Source organism: Notolepis coatsorum (genome assembly GCF_963971535.1).
Source record: "Notolepis coatsorum genome assembly, chromosome: 15".
Classification (NCBI taxonomy): Eukaryota; Metazoa; Chordata; class Actinopteri; order Aulopiformes; family Paralepididae; genus Notolepis; species Notolepis coatsorum.
Genome location: NC_140179.1, coordinates 37,107,268 through 37,128,705, shown reverse-complemented (window position 1 = coordinate 37,128,705; position 21,438 = coordinate 37,107,268). Strand labels below are relative to the sequence as shown.

General features: G+C 48.2%; 1 protein-coding gene across 6 annotated transcripts in view; it reads left to right on the top strand.

Moving 5' to 3' along the window:
• Positions 1 to 21,438, top strand: part of il15ra (interleukin 15 receptor subunit alpha) — a 53,872-nt gene that overhangs the window by 214 nt on the left and 32,220 nt on the right. For 5 of the 6 annotated variants that reach the window (XM_084330165.1, XM_084330163.1, XM_084330161.1 and 2 more), the window contains exon 2: positions 14,148 to 14,354. In XM_084330165.1, the coding sequence (XP_084186291.1) occupies positions 14,148 to 14,354 (207 nt within the window). The remainder of the gene's footprint in view (positions 1 to 14,147; positions 14,355 to 21,438) is intronic. The other variant, XM_084330162.1, reaches the window with a different exon arrangement.

The window sequence follows — 21,438 nt, the reverse complement described above, 5'->3', positions numbered from 1 at the left end:
CAATATTTTAATAATCTTTTTTTCGTTTGTGCGTGTGTTTGTGGGCGCGCCTAATACTACTACTCTAAACGCTCAACATTCGGATCCCCTAAAATGCATATCGGGTAAAAAGAAAACATTCAAATAGTGATTTGAAAGGAATTAGGTTAACACTTTTAATCCCATATTATTCCCAATACATGGCAACTTGTAAAACATGCGTTATTACCAACCGTCTAACCTGCTTATTCGGTATTTATTATATATTATATATATGCATATATAATTATATATATATATATATATATATATATACAAAGAACACCTACGGGAGACTGCAATTCGAAACTGGCCCCTGTAAATGTCCCAACCCAACCCCCTCCAATGTACAGTAAATGACGAAGTATGGTTTTGTCAATATTCCAACGTACAGTTTTGCTTAGTTGTACAGTTGTATAGTGTCCCCCACCCACCCCTCCTGGCTCCTACCCACCGACCCCCCACCCACCCAACTACCTCCAATGTACAGTCCCCACCCCCCCACCCACCCAACCCCACCCCACCCCACCTACCCAAACTCCTCCAATGTACAGTTTCTACGTCAAATGTATACTCTCTTTTCTGGACTCTTTTTGTATCACAAACAGTACTTTTGAAAATCTGGTATGTCATAAATGTATAGATGTAGCAGTACTTCTATCTGTATGTCGTGTATGTCATATATGTTATGATGAATTGAAAATGGGGGACCCTGATGTAAACAAGACGAAAGTCTTTCTCTGGCATGCATCCCCTTAACAATTATACAAATATGTATTGAGCTGTACTGTACTGTACCCATTCTGCAATCTGTTAATAAAGTTTTCAATCAATCAATCAATACAGTAAATGTTTACTTATATACTTAAGTAGACTACAAAAAGGTGCATTTTGTTGTCAGTTTACATTACTAACATTACTGTTGTCTTTATATTTCAGACCGTGTAAATTCTACATTCCAACAGCCTATAGCGTGCACAGATAGGGCCGAAGGGGGGCTTGGCCCTTCCAAGTGCCCTTTGTTGTTTTTGTATTTAACATTTTTATTTTTAAATATGAAGACGGAAATGTATACTACTATCCATGAAAAATATGAAGACGGAAATATATACTACTAGTTACAAGTCTTGGTGTTATAACTTATAATAGACTCAGACCTAAGCTTTAAATCACACATCAACAAGGTGACAAAAACATAATTTTCCACCTTAGAAACATAGCTAAGGTACGGCCGTTGGCGTTTATAAATCAAAAAGACGCTGAAAAACTGATCCATGCTTTTATCTCAAGCCGACTTGACTACTGTAATGCACTCCTCCTCCTCACTGGCCTCCCAAAAAAAAACAGAACGACTCTCATTAAAAACTCGGCAGCTAGGCTATACTAACTAGAACCAAGAGGAGAGACCACATCAGTCCAGTATTAGCTAACCTACACTGGCTTCCGGTAACATTTAGAATTGATTTCAAGGTCCTTATATACAAAGCACTAAATGGAACAGGACCAAGCTACATTGCAAATTCTCTAATTCTCTGTGCCTCCTAGAACATTGCGATCATCTACTACTGGTCTATTGAAGGTTCCAAGCCACAGTCTAAGGAAAATCGGGGATGCAGCCGTTGCAAACTATGCACCAAAATTATGGAACACACTACCTATGGACATTAGGGAAGCTAGATCTCTTAAAGGGGAACTATCTTATAAATGGCCTTTTTGAGTGTTTAGCATTGTTTCCTAGCTATGTGAACTTATATTAATATGATCTATGTCTCAAAATTCTCATATTGGCGCATTCTTCCAATTCTCCTCTCACAATATTCACCCTCACTGAACTGAGTCATTTGAAAATGTGATGATTTGTGATGTCAGAAAGACACCGCTGCATGTTAATGTTGAGATACAAGATGAGCTGCACACAGTGGCTGGACCTGGACCTGGAGCCCAGGCTCAAAACGGCTCGAGGTCTTGAGGTAGAAAAATGCTGTTTTTGAGGACTTGATTAGAAATACAAAACAATGAATAAAAAAATATATATATATTACAGAGGTGTTCCATAGACTCACAGGAATTGTGTAAAAGTGCCCAAATAGTGAAAGAAATAGTAAAATAGTTCCCCTTTAATATTTAAAAAAAATAAGCTAAAAACGTACCTCTTCACCATAGCCTTCTAATACACTCCGCTGTTGATTGTACTGTAGCATTATTTTACTCTGTCCATTCTAGGGCTGGGCGATATGACCAAAAACGTTATCGCGATAAAATTATAAAATTATTTTCATATAATTCGATATCGATAATTATCGTCGATATAATGTCCGTCAAGTTTAATTAACTTCTTATGCTGCTGCGAATGTCTCAAGTCGAGTTGATGTCGTCATCAGTCTGCGCACGTTAGCCGACAAGCGGAGTATCTCATGACAATAAATATGACACTAAATTACTCTCTTCCGCCACAATATATTGAAACGACGTCCACTGTATATCCCACACTACCATAAACGTGGCCTCAGAATTCAAAACACACACATACTCGGCACGTAAATATATAAAACAGTGCCGTGCAAGCTAGTTATCCTAGCCAGCCTGTTGGTTCTAAGCGGTGGATTCCATGACAATGTGCTAAATATGACACTAAAATACTCTCTTCCGCCACAATATATTGAAACGACGTCCACTGTATATCCCACACTACCATAAACGTGGCCTCAGAATTCAAAACACACACATACTCGGCACGTAAATATATAAAACAACGCTGTGCAAGCTAATTAGCCTAGCAAGCCTTGTTGTTGAGTGAGTCCTACCTCCTTCCGGGTCTCGGCCATCTCCTTCACTGATTGGTTGTTAGCTGTTGTGCGTAAGCACGTCATCACGTAACGCTGGTTGTTGTGAGTGAGTGTGCTGAGCCGAGGCTGAACGGAGCCAAGCTTGGAAAATCGATATATCGAAACTTTGCGACCACGTTTCATGTTTATTTCGAGGAAATAATTTATCGCGATAGTTATCGTTATCGTTTTATCGCCCAGCCCTAGTCCATTCTATTGCATAATTTGACTATCTATTCTATTCTACTATTCTATTATTGCACTGTATTATTTTACTCTGTCTATTGCTTTTTATTACAGGTTCAAAACTGTCAGGTATTAAACTGTGTGGGTAACAAGAGACTGTCAGGCTTTAAAACTATGTAGGACCCAGGCCTAGAACTTCACCCTGAGAGAGGGAACTGCGCCCTGAGAGGGAGGTTTGCCTTGGGTGGGAGGTTCAAAGGGTCAAAATGGGTATAAAACAGGAGGGAAGACTGTCAAGTTTTAAACCGTGGATACCAAACAGAGAAGGTAAAGATGACTTTGAACTGTTGAACAGTAATCCAGAACTATTTTATTTATTATTGCACTGTAAAATATATATATATTTTTTAACCTATTCTATTCTACAATTTTATTGCACTGCACTATTGCACTATTTTACTCTGTCTATTTTATCTTACTATTTTTTATTATTGTCTATTTAAAACTGAATCAAACCATAAACAAGGTGGCCTGTTGGGATGTTAGATCCTAATGTGAAAAACGAAAGGTTATCCTATAACCTAGTTATATGAATACTGGCTGAGCGTCTCGCTCTTCGCAATTATGAGATATCTCTTATGACCTAGCACCTACTGTGCTCACGAACAAACAATTGCACTCACATGCATGTGACCAGGCCACGCCCCCGCGTCCTGCTATATGACACCGGACATGGTCACACTCTACCTTCCTGGAAAAAGTTTCCAACACTGAAAACCCAACCAAGGGACCTCAGGGTGCTAAGAGCGAGACGCTCAGCCAGTATTCATATAACTAGGTTATAGGATAACCTTTCGTTATATTATCATACTGGCCATCGCGTCTCGCTCTTCGCCATTATGAGATATGGGGCAGAGCAGACGCGCGGCCCGACAAGTGTACCCCCTGAGGGCCCGTAAGCCCCAACCAGGGAGGAGGGGAGTCCCGTCCACCCGCCCGTCCTAACGAAGGGGGGGAGGCAGTCAACTCCACCAAAGTGCGAAAAAAGGGGGAACCAGAGACCCCTGAAAACGCACAGCACAAGCGGGACCACGTGTGACACAGCACCCCGTGGCACACACCCACACACCCCTGCTAGCCCACCAAATGGCGGGACGCAGGAGAGGTCCCAAACCTCAGAACCGCCTGGGAGACAGAACCCCCAGTCATGTCCATGAGGTAAAACTTAACGAAGGGACCCGGGGAGGACCAGGAGGCCGCAGGACAGATGTCCTCCACCGAGGCCCCCCCTAACAGGGCAGCAGCCCGAGGGGGGACCTGTCCAGCCAACGTGCAGCAAAAGGCAACGCCCCTGCACAACCAATGTGACAGGTGCTGCGTGGACAGCGCCTCACCGGCGCAAGGGCCACCGTAACAAACAAACAGTTGAACGGAAGCCCTGAGAGCCCGGGTCCTGAGGCAAACCCCCAGTGCACGGACAGGACTTGCAGGACTAGCGTGAGGAGGCGGATGAACGCCTGAACCACAATATCCCTGGAGCGAAAAGAGCCCCGGATATTCTTTGGCACGAAGACTGTATTAGGCCTCAGAGTCGCACCGCTATCGGCCGAATAGACAGGCACACAGCTCACCCACGCGCTAAGCGGAGATGATGGCCAAAAAGAACGCGGTCTTCAAGACAGCCGATCCAATGGCGCCTGCTCAAGAGGCTCAAACGGGGCCTCCGACAACCGGCCCAGGACCAGTTGGAGGTCCCACTCGGAGACAGAGAACGTTCCACAGGCTTGAGACGCCGGGCGCCAAGCAGGAATGTTCCACGAGAGGGTGGCTGAACAACGTTGAGCTGCCCCAGAACAGGAGGCAGAACAGAGTTCCGCGTGCCTGAGAGAGGGCCCGCGGTGACCATGGAACAGGCCACGGCGGGGCCACCAAGAGCTGAATCAGGGCCGGGGACCACACAGCCGAGCCCCGACCCGGCGCGATCAGGACCAAATCCCGCGCTCCCGACGTACCCGCCCCAACAGCTGAGCTATCAGGTGTAAGGGGGGGAATGCGTACAGAATCCCGGACGGCCACGGAATCGGTCCCAGACCTGCCCGACTATGTCTGGACGTAGTCCCCACTCGTCAGGGTGAGGACCGCCCCGCGACCGCCGCCTGGTGCAGACAGGGGGAGCGCACTCCTCCCTGTCTGACAATATACAACGCTGACGTCGTGTTGTCCGTCCTGACCAAAACATGCTTGCCCACCACAAGGTGGCCGAGCTGTTTGAGGACCAGAAGGACAGCCTTCAATTCCAACACATTGAATGTAGCGCAGACCGGGCAGCATGGTCTTGCCAGCTGCCCCCTACTGCGTTGGCCCGACACGTCCCCCCCCATCCCATGAGGGAGGCGTCGGTGAAGACCGTGACGTGTGACAGCCTGCTGCCCACAGGGCTGGTGAGGGCACCAGGCCCTCCCCAGAGGACGAGGTCCCCCAGTACTGACATGGGAACCTTCACCCGCTTCCACATGTCTCTCACCGGGTCCATTTCCATACTGGAAAAAACCACCTCTGTATCCTCCTCATGAAGAGGAGGCCAAGAGGGACCACAGCAGCAGGCGCATCACGGACAGCGCCATAACCGTCCTAGGACGGAACCTCCTGAGTCAGGCCTGTACACTGCGATGATATGATCGCAAATTGCCCCCTAATTTGGTCCGTGCGAGTTTAAAATAATATCTGGGGGCAAGCTTGCGAGTGGTGATTTCAACCCTTCAATCGCATTTCACTCCTAAATTAATCCATACAAATTGTAGTAAAAGATTAGCCTACAACTAGGGCTGTACAGTGCAATATAATGTTGCGGTTGTAATTTCATTAGACAGACCAGCGCGGACCTTTAATAACATGCAATTTAATTGACACAAGCAATGAGCTAACGGTAGCTGCTAACCAAGGTATCCATTAGGATTATGCTAAGCTAACTAGCGATCTCTGCTAACCCTGGAAAACGGTCAAAGCGGACTCCACAAGACTAGTTCCATTCGTGAGGAAAGGGGTGGGTTATATTGACAACGCTTGACAACAGAAGTTTAAACATAACTTCATATTTATTGGTTATTCATTTCTGTATATCATTGAATTTCCATCTCTGTGTGTCTCCGTCTCCATCTCTTCCTGTTTACATTCGAGTGTGACGTCATCACCTACGGCAGCTTAGACGATCAAAACGCGAACCTAGAACAAAACCCGAAGGGGGGGGCTGGCTCTCTTGTTCGTTCTCTCTCTCTCTCTCTCTCTCTCTCTCTCTCTCTCTCTCTCTCTCTCTCTCTCTACATTCAATGATTTAAAGTAGCCAAATGTTACACACAGTATAAATACTAACTGGATAGTTGATGATATAAACATTTAATTTCATTATCTGAAATATTCTAAAATTATTAAGTCTGTGTGATTATTATTTTCTCACAGTAGTGTGTGTATATATATATATATATATATATATATATATATATATATATATATATATATATATATATATATATATATATATATATATATTATGTGTGTGTGTGTTTGGCTAAAGTGGATAGAAAACACAGTACTGTGTAAAAGGCACCCAAGAGTTTTTATATAAATTGTCTTAGATGTAAATAATTTTTTTTATTAGTGTGTCAGTAGACTACTCTTAGTACATTTTCATTAAATTATTTTTTAAAGCATCTTCATGGTTTAATAATGCAAACATATGTTGCAGGGACGTATTATAATCATCATATTGGCGTGACTGTATGCATCAAAGGGTTAAATCAAGCATTTTTAAGTGCTTTAGAGGAAATGTCAAAATATCGCGATATCATTTAGAGGCCATATCGCCCAGCCCTACTATAATGGTAAAATAGTTATTAAAAAATGTGCCCCTAAAAAATATTCTTTGCCCCTAAATTTCTCATTTAGGGGCAAGTGTGCCCCTAGTGAAAAAGCTTAGCGTACAGCCCTGTGAGTGTGCCGAGAACCAACCACTCGCCGCCGCTCTGAGAGGGATGCCCATATAGACCTTGAGCTTAGAAAAAGCCCAAGTACTCCACCCGTTGACTGGGAAGAGGAGTACTCTACTTCCAGTCTACAGCAAAACCCAGGCTGGTGAGACACCACCTGCCTGGTATGAGACCTGGCGATCTACCCTGACCGGCCAAGGACCAGAACGTCGTCCAGGGTAGAATACAATTCGTAACCCCCGACGACAGAGAGGCCCCAGCGCGGTCTCCACGCACTTGGTGAAGATGCGGGGAGCCAGAGAGTAGCCGAACGGCAGCCTCTGGTACCCGTACGCTAAGCCCTGCAAAGGAAGCGTAGGTAAGCCCTAGGATGGAAGATCGGGATGCGAATACACATCCTACAGGTCTATGGAGGTGAACCAGTCCCCCACCTGACAGCGTCTAACAGGTGGGAGACGATCAACATTCGGAACCTTCCATGGGACAGGTCCAGTATGGGTCTGACACCCCCCCCCCCCCCCCCCCGATTTCTCGGGCACCAGAGAATACCGGGAGGAAACGCCACGCATCGCATCCTCCTTTGGGACCATGACGATGGCTTGCTTCGCCAACAGAGATTGGATCTCGTCGGCCAGAGCTGTCACTGCTGTTGACCCTGACAATAGGGTCTGTACCAAACCTGAAAACAGAGGGTGGGGTTGTGCAAACTGCAACACAAGTCCTCGCCTCAGCGTTCTCTCCATCCACCTCGACATATGGCACTGCTGTAGCCATATGTGATGATAATCCCAAAGTGCACCCGCCGCCACTTGGCGCTGGTCCGCCAGGAACCATAGATAGGCGGCCCGGTCCCACCCGCTGTGCGCTGCCAACCCTGGACTCGCCAACCGCGCAAGCAGGGCGTCTCGTGGAGCTGGGATATTGCACCCTGACACTACCAACGAGGCAATCGCACCCAAGGGGGGACCCCGACAGAAAGGGCCGGTTTGATATGGGGGAAGCTGACATCACACTGGGTGACAAAAGCTCCCCCACAGAACACCTCCCCGGCATGGATTGCTGAGGAACCGTTCTACAGCTGGACATGCAAGGCGTGAGGTCCCCACACTGCCCGATAGGGTGGGTTCCTACACACCGTAGCCCTGCAGTGATATTACTACCACCAAAATCACGAGGCACTAACGTGATACCCGGCCTGGTGAGGGTGGGGCTGGGGCAACTCGCGCTGCGACCCCCTGGGCCTCGAGTTCCCCCGCTGACAACCTTCGTCGTTGACAGACACAACACCAGGCTCACCAAACACAGAAGCAGAACGTGTGGCGTGGGAGCCGCTTGACAGCACAGCATTCTCATGGACAGACCCAGGCCTAGCCAGCAACTGGGTGTCAGCCCCTGTCCCCATGAGAAGCGAAACGTGGGGCCGCTTGTGCTTCACTGAAGGCACCCGGCCCGCAGCCAAAGGGAACAAATCAGAGCCCGTATCCCGCTGGTGTTGGGGGGGGGTAGTGACCGGAGAGCGAGCTAGACACAGCTAGACGGCGACGTTTTTTTAGGGCGTGCTCACCTAATGTAGCCGATCCCTCGGCCGCCAAGGCTGTCGGCCTTGTGATCACCTGTTGTCTTTGTGTCCAGGGTACCTCAGGCGGGGGAAACATGGCCGCTGGTCGGGGGCCCCGCCACAGCCGCTGGCGAGGCCGCGCCCTCACCTCTGGCTGCGCGGTGTGAGGCGGTGTGGGGCCTAGGTCAAATACCGCCCGCGCTCCCGCGGAAAGACCAAAAGTCCCTCTGCGGAGAGGGGAGCCCTGAGGAGGGAAGAACCTTCTCTCCACCTCAAGGGGAGACTGTCCCAACCCCCAAGATGCCTGTGAACAAGCGTTGACATCATCCTAGCCCTCCCTGCGGTTATAGCTTGCGGCTAGGTCAAAAGCTGAATAACCTCAAAACCTTGCGCAATGTTTTGACGTCGGCTGGCCCTAAGGCCCCACCACCCGACAGCATTTTTGACAGAAAAAACAGCAATCTGAACAATGTTGCCAGTCGCTGCTAATTCTATACCGCGGCGGTATAGACTTTAACAGCCCACCAGCCACCTGCCGGGCCGACTCGCCTCATGGAGTCGGCCGGGCGGAACACTGTTCCACCATGTCAGAGGCAAAGGACTGATGCCACCTGCTTCACAAGCACGGAGCACCAGTGGTGGCTGCAGACCAAAGTCTACTACTAGTGAAGCACTGCCTCACTAGTAGGCATGCAGCAACGTCCACTGTGGTGTGCAACCATGAAGGGGTAAATGAATAAATGAACGAAAACTCCACCAACACACTGCAGAATGGGCTAGCCCATGCACACAATTGTTAAGGGGATGCAGACCAGAGAAAAACACCAGCCCTGAGCCTCAGCCCATCCACCCATGTAAATGGTAAACAAGCCCCCGTTAAACCCCCAACATTAGACACCGATTGACCGTCAGCATGAATGGTTAAAAGGAGGGAAGACCTTTTAGTAAAGACATCCTTCGGCGGGGAACAAGGAACGGCGTCCTAGCATTGTAGCATTAGCCGTGCGCTCTAGGATAGCTGGGAAAACACCCAAAACAGAGTCATGACGACCATGTTTTCCCAAATATCCTGCCCCTCGCGCCAACACATCACTCAGCTGTCTCACGGGACAACGAGCAGTATCACTCATGCTAGTATCAATGCCTGTTACTGCTAACCGTCGCGCGATGTCCCTCGATCCGCTGTCACGAGATGAGGAACCCCAGGACAGACCCGATGCGCTGTTAGGATGTGCCGAGAAGATTCCAGGGGCTGGTGAACCTCCGGCGAAAACCCAACATTGTGTAATTTCTCCCTGCGTTTCATAACAACTAGTTCACGGAGTGCACTGCAACGTCCGCGTTGGAAACAAAAAAGAGGAAGGTAGAGTGTGACCATGTCCGGCGTCATATAGCAGGACGCGGGGGCGTGGCCTGGTCACGTGCATGTGAGTGCAATTGTTTGTTCGTGAGCACAGTAGGTGCTAGGAGATAAGAGATATCTCATAATGGCGAAGAGCGAGACGCGATGGCCAGTATGATAATATAACTGTGATTTTATATGTCTGCACTTTATGTGCTCATTTTATGCCTGTCTTTTTTCTGTTGTGAAGCACTTTGAGCTGCAGTTTCTGTATGAAAGGTGCTATACAAATAAAGTGTATTATTATTATTATTATTACTATCCACGAAAAAATATGAAGACTGAAATATATACTACTATCCACGAATAATATGAAGACATTTTTTAAAGCGAATCATCTCTGTTTTGTTTAGTAAGATAAAAAGTCAAGTTAGACCGCGCTCTCAGTATCTGACACTGGGTGCTGAAATCCCAAACATTTAAGAAGAATAAAGCCGAAGGCCGGACCAGCACTCTCAGATTTAAAAAAAATTGTTTTTAATGGCAGCCTATAGTACAGACGTGTTTCGGAACAGGTGTTCCATCTTCAGTGTAATAGGCTAGCAGTGATAGCTTGTAAAAATGGGAGCTATATACCATGTGGGCAGGAAGTGACATCATAGAGGTGAGCTTGGGAATGCTAGTGAACTTTGACCTCCAGAGTAAGGACTTGTTAATGTAGTATGTTGAAAACAAATTTTTACCAGAAACTTAAATAAGCCAAAAGCAAACACAAAATTCTAAGAAGCAAAGAACCACTACAACAGAAGGAAAACTTTTCTCAATTCATAAAATAATAATAATATACTCACATAAAAAGTCACTTGTAGGAAGCAGGATAACAACATTTTTTCATTCATTCCCTTTGGTACAGAGCCATTAATCAAATGAATATAGTAACCTGTCTCCCCTCTGAGGGCATTGTAGACTAACAAGTCCTTTAAACAATAAGATTGCATTAGGAGAAAATAGAGAGATACGGTACACTCTTAAGCAAGGACATAGTGGTGCTAATCACTCAAATAAACACTTGAAATGTCAGTAGATGTGTATATCTCCGGGACCGATGATCCTGTCTTGCTTACTCCTCCATGGTGGCCGTCCGGAAACATCATCTACGGAGGGAGCACAGCGGATACATCTCCTTCTTAGGTCGGTCTCTGGGCTGCCTGGTAGGCCTGCAGAAGTGCAGGAGGCACCAAGTGTGTAGATAGTCCCGTTCGTCTCCTCGTCTCCCACATCTCTTATGCCGCTCGATGTCATGCCTTGGCAAAAAGCAGGCCCCTCAGGATGATGGCATCCTGCCAATCGTTAATAAGGGTCACGCCATGGAGTAGGATGTCTCTTGACTCCATCGTTGTAGCTACGAAAGCTGATGTAAATCCACTAGGGACAGGGTGGACTGTAAACTCTGGAGCTGCAGGTCTCTAAACTACCAAAGTAGCTATGTATCAAAAGTCAAGTTAGACCGCGCTCTCAGTATCTGACACTGGGTGCTGAAATCCCAAACATTTAAGAAGAATAAAGCCGAAGGCCGGACCAGCACTCTCAGATTTAAAAAAAAAATTGTTTTTAATGGCAGCCTATAGTACAGACATGTTTCGGAACAGGTGTTCCATCTTCCTAGCCTATTACACTGAAGATGGAACACCTGTTCCGAAACAAATCTGAGAGTGCTGGTCCGGCCTTCGGCTTTATTCTTCTTAAATGTTTGGGATTTCAGCACCCAGTGTCAGATACTGAGAGCGCGGTCTAACTTGACTTTTGATACATAGCTACTTTGGTAGTTTAGAGACCTGCAGCTCCAGAGTTTACAGTCCACCCTGTCCCTAGTGGATTTACATCAGCTTTCGTAGCTACAACGATGGAGTCAAGAGACATCCTACTCCATGGCGTGACCCTTATTAACGATTGGCAGGATGCCATCATCCTGAGGGGCCTGCTTTTTGCCAAGGCATGACATCGAGCGGCATAAGAGATGTGGGAGACGAGGAGACGAACGGGACTATCTACACACTTGGTGCCTCCTGCACTTCTGCAGGCCTACCAGGCAGCCCAGAGACCGACCTAAGAAGGAGATGTATCCGCTGTGCTCCCTCCGTAGATGATGTTTCCGGACGGCCACCATGGAGGAGTAAGCAAGACAGGATCATCGGTCCCGGAGATATACACATCTACTGACATTTCAAGTGTTTATTTGAGTGATTAGCACCACTATGTCCTTGCTTAAGAGTGTACCGTATCTCTCTATTTTCTCCTAATGCAATTTTATTGTTTAAAGGACTTGTTAGTCTACAATGCCCTCAGAGGGGAGACAGGTTACTATATTCATTTGATTAATGGCTCTGTACCAAAGGGAATGAATGAAAAAATGTTGTTATCCTGCTTCCTACAAGTGACTTTTTATTACTTTTATTTTCATGAGTATATTATTATTATTTTATGAATTGAGAAAAGTTTTCCTTCTGTTGTAGTGGTTCTTTGCTTCTTAGAATTTTGTGTTTGCTTTTGGCTTATTTAAGTTTCTGGTAAAAATTTGTTTTCAACATACTACATTAACAAGTCCTTACTCTGGAGGTCAAAGTTCACTAGCATTCCCAAGCTCACCTCTATGATGTCACTTCCTGCCCACATGGTATATAGCTCCCATTTTTACAAGCTATCACTGCTAGCCTATTACACTCAAGATGGAACACCTGTTCCGAAACATGTCTGTACTATAGGCTGCCATTAAAAAAAAAAAATTTAAATCTGAGAGTGCTGGTCCGGCCTTCGGTTTAGTAAGATAAGGAATATCTTATATTTTATATGCCATGCATGCAGGGCTTGACATTAGATTCCAGAGTGCAAAATGCAACAGCAATATACACTGTGCAGGTGGTTAAACTGGGTACAAAATATACATACAAATGAGTACTACTGAGTGTTGTATTATATAAATAGAGACTGTATGACTACGTAACTACTAGTAATGCTACGTCTTTTGTGCCATTGTCAACCAGACACATTTCAAGTCTACTTCTCTCCTCTCCTCTCCTCTCCTCTCCTCTCCTCTCCTCTCCTCTCCTCTCCTCTCCTCTCCTCTCCTCTCCTCTCCTCTCCTCTCCTCTCCTCTCCTCTTCTCTCCTCTCCCCTCCTTGCCTCTCCTCTCCTCTCCTTGCCTCTCCTCTCCTCTCCCCGTCCTCTCCTCTCCTCTCCTCTCCTCTCCTTGCCTCTCCTCTCCTTTCTCCTCTCCTTGCCTCTCCTCTCCCCCGTCCTCTCCTCTCCTCTCCTCTGCTTGCCTATCCTCTCCTTGCCTCTCCTTGCCTCGCCTCTCCTCTCTCCTCTCCTCTCCTTGCCTCTCCTCTCCCCTCTCCTTGCCTCTCCTCCTCTCCTCTCTCCTCTCCATGCCTCTCCTCTCCTTGCCTCTCCTCTCCTCTCTCCTCTCTCCTCTCCTCTCCTCTCTTCTCTCCTCTCTCCTCTCCTCTCCTCTCCTCGCCTCGCCTCTCTCTCCTCTCCTCTCCTCTCCCCCGTCCTCTCCTCCTCTCCTCTCCCCGTCCTCTCCTCGCCTCTCTCCTCTCCTCTCCTCTCCTCGCCTCTCTCCTCTCCTCTCCTCTCCTCGCCTCTCCTATCCTCTCCTCTCTCCTCTCTTCTCCCCTCCTCTCCTCTCTCCTCCTCTCCTCTCCTCTCCTCTCCTCTCCTCTCCTCTCCTCTCCTCTCCTCTCCTCTCCTCTCCTCTCCTCTCCTCTCCTCTCCTCTCCCCTCCCCTCCCCTCCCCTCCCCTCCCCTCCCTTCTCCTTGCCTCTCCTCTCTCCTCTCTTCTCCCCTCCTCTCCTCTCTCCTCCTCTCCTCTCCTCGCCTCGCCTCGCCTCGCCTCTCCTCTCCTCTCCTTGCCTCTCCTCCTCCCCTCTCCCCTCCCCTCCCCTCTCCTTGCCTCTCCTCTCCTCTCCTCCTCGCCTCGCCTCTCCTCGCCTCTCCTCTTCTCTCCTCTCCTTGCCTTTCCTCTCCTCTCCTCTCCTTGCCCCTCCTCTCCTCTCCTCTCCTTGCCTCTCCTCTCTCCTCGCCTCGCCTCTCCTCTCCTCTCCTCTCCTCTCCTCTCCTCTCCTCTCCTCTCCTCTCCTCTCCTCTCCTCTCCTCTCCTCTCCTCTCCTCTCCTCTCCTCTCCTCTCCTCTCCTTGCCCCTCCTCTCCTCTCTCCTCTCCTCTCCTTGCCTCCAGAAGATGAGTGTGCGTGTCCGTGCCCACAGCCTCCCCCGTGGAATCTCACCAAAACTCCAGAGGCGGATGACTGCTGTCGCCATAGCAGCAGATTTCGCTACGAGTGTGTGGACGGCTACGTGAGGAAAGCGGGCTCGTCGAACCTCGTCTGGTGCAAAGTGACGGCCCGCGGACCGCGGTGGTCCGACCCCAAGCTCTCCTGTATACGTAAGGCCGGCCGCCGTCGCTTTATGCAAGCTGTGGAGTTCATGTTTCTTTTTGTTTTGTTTTGTGAGTTTTGCTAATTCATTCCAACCTTTATTTATTCTCGAAAAGGGCAATTGAGGTCAATTGCCTAATTTTCAATGTCGTTGAGACTTAATTATTATTATTATTATATTTTTTTACACATGGACCGCAGTCCAGAGTGCCCCACAGCAACTAGTATAAAATTAACATAGGCATAAAATCAGCACACAGTTGACAGAATAAAAACAATGCATAAATTGCAGACATAAGGATAGGTATAAAAGACAATAAAAGTAGTGCAATGTAAACGTGCAGACATAAGGATAGGCATCAAATAAGTACAATAAGTACAATGTTGCTCGAAGGCATGAAGGCATGGTAAATGGTGCATTTATATAACAGCTTTTATCCAAAGCGCTTTACAATTTTATTCCTCACATTTGACCCATTCACTCACACATTCACACACCGACGGCGGAGGCGACCATGCAAGGTGCCAACCTGCTCATCGGGAGCACATAGGGGTTAAGTGTCTTGCTCAAGGACACTTCGACACGCTTCCCGGGAGGAGCGGGAATCCAACCAGGAATCTCCGGATTACCAGACGACTGCTCCTTTGTGAATGGCGTAACCATAACAACCCATGTTGTCTATACCTGTCACCAACAGCAATGTTGCTCAATTTGGAGTCCTTGGGCCAAGTCAAATTCCCTTTGTCACATTCCTGGAGAATTATTTCTCAAAAGAAGTGAGCACCCTGATAGGTGGCCTTAGCTATGTTTCACCAGTTTCAACCCCACTCACTCGCTAGCAGCGGATTGACAAAGCAAACGCACCCTGGATTGATTAAGCAAAGGCACGCACTGTGCCAATGTGGATAACTGATGCGCGGTGGAAACCCTTGAAGAGGCACATCACGACACCAACACAGCAAGATGTTTACTGATACAGTCTTTCACCTTGTAGAAGAAACCTTGCTCCTGATATAAACCAAGTAAATCTCCAGGGTCTAGTTAAGCTGCGTGCTTCGCCATGGTGAGTTTGGCACAGTGGCTACAGTAGTTGTGATTCTGGGTGAGGTATAATAATGCATCATATCTTCAGAAACCTCAGAATTGGTTTCATTCGGTATATGACTGTAGCATTATGCTGTAAGATTTTAGGGTTGAAAAGAAAGGCTCTTCCCATTTGCTTGTACCCCACAGTTTGAAAATGACTGGTTTAGCTGGTGTGTGTTTGAGAGAGAGAGAGAGAGAGAGAGAGAGAAAGAGAGAAAGAGAGAGAGACTTTTGATATTCTTAAAACATCTCAACTAAAAACAGTCAGTAGAGACAAACAAATCTCACGGCATCTTCATAAAACCAACACACGCCCGCTCACCTGCACACACACACACACACGCACGCACGCACGCACGCACGCACGCACGCACACACACACACACACACACACACACACACACACACACACAAACACCCCAACAAACCCCAACATTTTTCTTCAGCATACATAAACCCACTTGACAATCAAATGCATATGCTCAGCCCCTCCTCCCCCACAGTACACATTGCATTCCCCAGTCCCCAGGCATTCATGAACGCATCAACATTATGTCTCAGTGAAAAATACATGAACTCTAATCTAAGGCGTGCAGAGATCATACCCCTCACCATAGGCACTGATTCCGTAGGACCAACGCCCCTGATCCTATTCCTTTTTTTTTTGATCCACTTTTTCTCCCATTTTTCCATATTTTCTCCCATCCCAATTTCGTATCATCCAATTCAACCCTCCCCTGTCACGAACGCTGTTTCTTGCCTCCCACAAGCCGGCTGCAATGTGGACTAAGTCATACATAGCACAAGTCCCCTCCGGTACTTGAGGTAACAGCAGTCGCATCTTTTCACCTGCGCAGCTCGATCTCTCAGTGTCGAGGAGTAACGCGTGGGAGGCTCACGCTGCCCCCGACACTTCCTGATTCTACTGCGCAGGCGCACCAACCGACTTGTAGGAGTCGCTTGTTCACAACGTTCGATCCCCACCCTTCAGTTTTCCCTCCCCCCCTGATCCTATTCCTATGGGTCAGCCAAATGGCTAACTTAGCCTGCCCATAAATAAAGTTCAGTAAAACACTCACAGCCTTGTTACGTAATGAATATGTATGGCCGAGGATGAAACTCTCCACACAGAACATCACCCCCAGCTTCACACATAACCCTTTGAGGAAACACAACACCCTATTGATTCTTTGACACTGTAGGAAAACATGGGTTACAGTCTCAGATACTCCGCAAAAGGGGCACCCATCACCCACCCCCGGATCCACCCGAGCCAGGAACCGATTCGTTGCCAACACCACATGCGCTATCCTCCACTGTAGGTCCCCTGACCGCTTAGGCAGTGGCTGTTTGTTAAAAACCCTCCACCTAAAGCTAGCAGTGCTGCCATCACCCAGCACCCCCTGCCACTGATGCTGACTGACGTCCTGCAGGGACCTGATGTTTCTGACCTTCATGCAGGTTATGTACAGAGCCTTGCCACATGCCAGGCTAAACTGCCCCAAGCTGGGGGTGGTAAATGACAATAACCCTCCCCCTTCCTGCCAGACTCCATTCTCTGCCGACACCTTCAAGGCAGGGAACTCCAGCACCTCCCCTCCCTGTGGCATCACTCTGCGGTCTCTGAGGGTGCTTTCTCACTGCCATTCGGGGTCGAATCAGCTCCGCTCCGTCCTCGCTCCATCCTTGGGTGCGAACTTCCCCCCTCCCTCTCCCCCCTCTAGTTTGTGTACACACTGCAGTCTTGGTGCGCTCCGGGTTTTGTTTACGGTTTGCGTTTTGAGCGTGTAAGCTGCCGTAGCGATGATGTCACGCTCAAACGTCAACACAGGAAGAGTTTTAACACACGGTGGTGGAAACTGGATGCTGATATAAAGAAACAAATAACCAATAAATATGAAGTTATATTTGAACCTCTGTTGTCAATCGTCGTCAATATAACCCACCCCCTTTTCTCACGAATGGAACTGGTGTCGTGGAGTCCGCTTTGAGAGTTTTCCAGGGTTAACGCTAAAGGGGTCCCCACACGGCGACCGATTTTAGCCAGGCGACCGATTTTTTTAGCGAGCCGACCGACAGAATTGTATTGCCTCCATTGTTATGAATGAGAGAGCACACACGGCAGGAGATTTTGAAGCGACGGTCGGCAAGCTATTTCTGTCGCCTCGCTAAATATCGCCTCAATCCTATTTTTTGAGGCGACGGCACACGGACAATGAGGAAATAACATGACTTCTACAGTAGAAGTAGTGCAGAAGTTCTACTGGTGTATCATTTGTACACATTTAATGTATCAATACATTCATTGATCAATAACCTACGTATTATTACCATGTTACTTATGTTCATTATTATTAACGGGAACCATTTAAATAAATAACCTTAGTTTGAGAAGCTATAGTGGCCGCTTGTCATTAACTAATAAATGAACAATGCGCCACGATGCACCTACTAGTGTTTTAATACTCGGGTAACAAAAGAAGTTGTGGATGTTGACAGAGTTTAATGTCCAGGCTGCAGCTGATGTAGTTTGTAATGTTTATTGTCCAAAGAAAATAATGGTTGAGAACAAAACAGTTTGCGTCGTCCGTGAAAAAAACATTCTCTTTCAGCAGCTGCATAACAATACTTGTCCAATCGGTGGTAATGAACGTATCGTAGCGATCAGGCATGCAGTAATGTCAGGAAGAATGAGGAGAGGTTGTATTCGTATAGTGGTTTAATTCCAGCTCAATATGGGTTTTACAGGTTAATACTCCCTCGTAACGCACAAAACAGCTACCTGCTATTAAATACGCTCGCTTCACAACAACATAACGGGTCCGTCCTCCAATATCTCCCGGGGGGAAGCAAATAACCACACCCCAAGCTAGACAGAGCGACGTCGCCCCTGGTGTGGATGGGCAAGCGATTGTCTTTGAGCAAGCCCTCAGCACCGACAGGTAGAAATCCGAGACCCCCGCAGTGAGAGAGAGAGAGCGAGAGAGAGAGAGAGAGCGAGAGAGAGAGAGAGAGAGAGAGAGAGAGAGAGAGAGAGAGAGAGAGAGAGAGAGAGAGAGAGAGAGAGAGAGAGAGACAACTTCCTGAGAGCAGTTACACATTTAACTCTTTCACTACCACACTACAGACGGTTAAGGTCAGAGAGGCATGTTTCAGTTTATGTCCAACCTGCTTTACATTATCCTGTAAATGTACATGGGGGGGGGGGGTATTTGGGAGCCCAATATTTGAGACAACTGTAGAAAACTGAGGACAACTGAATGACATTGCAGAGGGAGTTGGGAAGATTATCTTGAAGGAGATCCAAGTATAAAAAAAAAAAAAAAAAAGTATTCTTAAGTACATTTTCTGAAAGTATTTTTATACTTTGTATACTTTTTATGTAAGTATACAAAAAATGTAATTGAAAGTTACATTTAAACCACTAAAGCTTTACTTAGTGTGTTAAACGTTGTACTTAAGATGTACTTAAATATATAGAAATTATACATTTCATGTATTTTTGCCAAGATAGTACACTTTTACTAAAGTACAACTTAAGTTTGGTAAACATCTCAGTTTTTTATTTATTTTTTTAAGCGTACTTAGATTACACTTACAGCATATTGATGACTAACATACTAAACATGTGCTTTTAATTAGTACATGAAAGCTATTTGATCTTGAAATGGGGTTAAGGCCGCCTATCACTTCCTTTTTTACCAGTGTGTTTAGCTGAAATATGTTCTATTTCATTATGGCTCCGCTCAGCGTCAGTCTGCACGCACTTCACTTCGTGCACGAGCACTGAATAAAGAATTCCACAATGTACCTTTACATCCCAACATTCGTCTGGCCACACCCCTATCCACTTACCTTCATAAGCAGGTGTGTGGTCACCTACTCGCCTCCTTCTTCACTTTCACCACAAGGAAGTGCCTTCGGTAGATCCCACACTTGACGAGGTTGTTAGCTGAAGAAAGTTGAGACGTGTTTAAATTTTTTCTTGCTTTTTTCTTCTCTCATATTTCGAAAGAAAAAAGCTAAGTCATAATGTCTACTTCGGAGGGTCGCGCTCGCAACGCCACTCTTCACCAGCGGTTCTCCATCGCCGCCTCTGTCGTGCGTCTTGGAGCGGGGTTGAGGCCTCTCTCGTGGTCGGCAGCCACGCCCGGTAGGCGTCCGATGGGTAGTTTGCCTCTCCAAGGAGCTGGTGCACCAGTGCCATCTCCTGTGCGATGACCTGGTTCCGGCTCGGGTTCCTCTGCTTCCGGGGAGTCGTCCGCTGTTGGGCGGCCGGCTCCTTTGGTTGCGGGGGATTTGAGACGCAAACTTTTTGCGTCAGCTCGCTCCCGTCGCAAGATGGTGGCTTGCAGACGCGAACGGCCTGGTTTTGGTGAGTTACTGGAGCCGGATGAGGATGCGTCTGTCTCTACATGGCCGATGGAAACAGAGGACTACATGATAGAGGCGGACGGGTTCTTGTTTGAAGGCCCGGTGGAGACATGTCTCCCGCCCGTCCAGGTAACACTGGAGGGGGGTGAGATGTCTCCTTGGGGTTCCTCGTCCGCGGATGTTGGGTTAGAACCTCCGACTCGGCGGCGGGATGCCCTGCTATCAGCCACATCAGAATGTGGCTCCTTGACCAGTAGTCTGCTGCATGTGAGGGACGCGGGCTCGGAGGAGGAAAGTATGCAGGGGGAACTGCGTGCTTTGTTCCCCGAGCTCATGGCGGCGGCGGCAGTCGCAAACGGCGTGCCGCTGCCGCAGCCACTGCCTGTTCCTGTCCCTGACGATCTCATATGTCATCTATGGCAACGTCGCCCGGTGAGAGGGGTGGACGTTGTCTACCCATTTTTCCCATCAATGGCGGCCTACGTCCGTCAGGGCCAGGTGGTCTCCCACATCATGGGCCTTACTCCCGCCTACGTGCAAGTCACGCGGGTGGCGGGTTTGGTAGACGGCATGAAGGAAGCCGTGCCACGGCTTGATAGGCCGATGGCGGCGCTCCTTTGTCCTGAGGTGGTGTGGGAGCCGTTACGGAAGCCGGTTCCCCAAGGGAAATCGGCGAGGCGGTTGGCATTTTGGAGCGACCAGTCATTTATCACCGGAACACAATCTCTAGCTGCCACTTCTAACATCGCGCAGCTGGCAAGATTCATGTCCGGGATATTGACGGGCGGCACGGAGCTGACTGATTTACAGCATGATCAGCTCGCCCAGTCGGCAGGAGCCATCCTGCATCTGATTCAGCCGCAGGCTATAGCCGCTGGGAAAGTGTGCGCCCTGGCCACTCTGATCCAGCGCCACCTTTGGCTGGAGCAGGCACGTGTGCCGGAGAAGAAGAGGACACCCCTTCTGACGACACCCCTCACCGAGGCTGGACTATTCGGGTCGGCACTGCAGCTGATGACCTCAACCTGCAGGGAGATGCAGGAGGAGCGCTCCGTGCTCCAGCCTCATTTCCCCCCGCCCGATGTTGCCGGTGGAGTCAGACGGCCGCCGCGTCGTCGAGGTTCCTCCGCCGTGGCCGCCGCTGCTACCACCGCCACTGCTGGACCTTCGGCAAAGAAGGCCAGGAGGAGAGAGGGCGCCTCCGCCACTGCAGCCGGCCCATCTACGGCCGGAGGTGACGGTAGGGATCGTCGAGACCAGCCGCCGATCGTTTACCGTCCCTCCGGGGCTCCACGGGGTGGGAAGCCCCGAGCAGCTCGTGGCAGGCGTCACTAAACTTCATTGACTTTTTCCCTCTGTGGTCCCCCCCTGTTCCCTTCCCGGCCCCTCTATGATTTTTGTTCAAAAATAAAGAGTCCCTCCTAAAGGGGGACTGTATTTTTTGTTAACAAACTGTGTGTTTATTCACCAAACATATGATGGGGATGCAACGTGTGAATCTTTCACTAGTATGGGTTTGATAGGAGGGCTAGACGTTACTTTCATGTTAGAGCTTAAGCAAGGCCTGCAGCCTACACTCGGTTGAAAAGGGGTTTTTTCTGCCTCGACCTGAATCTTCACATAAAGGTAGA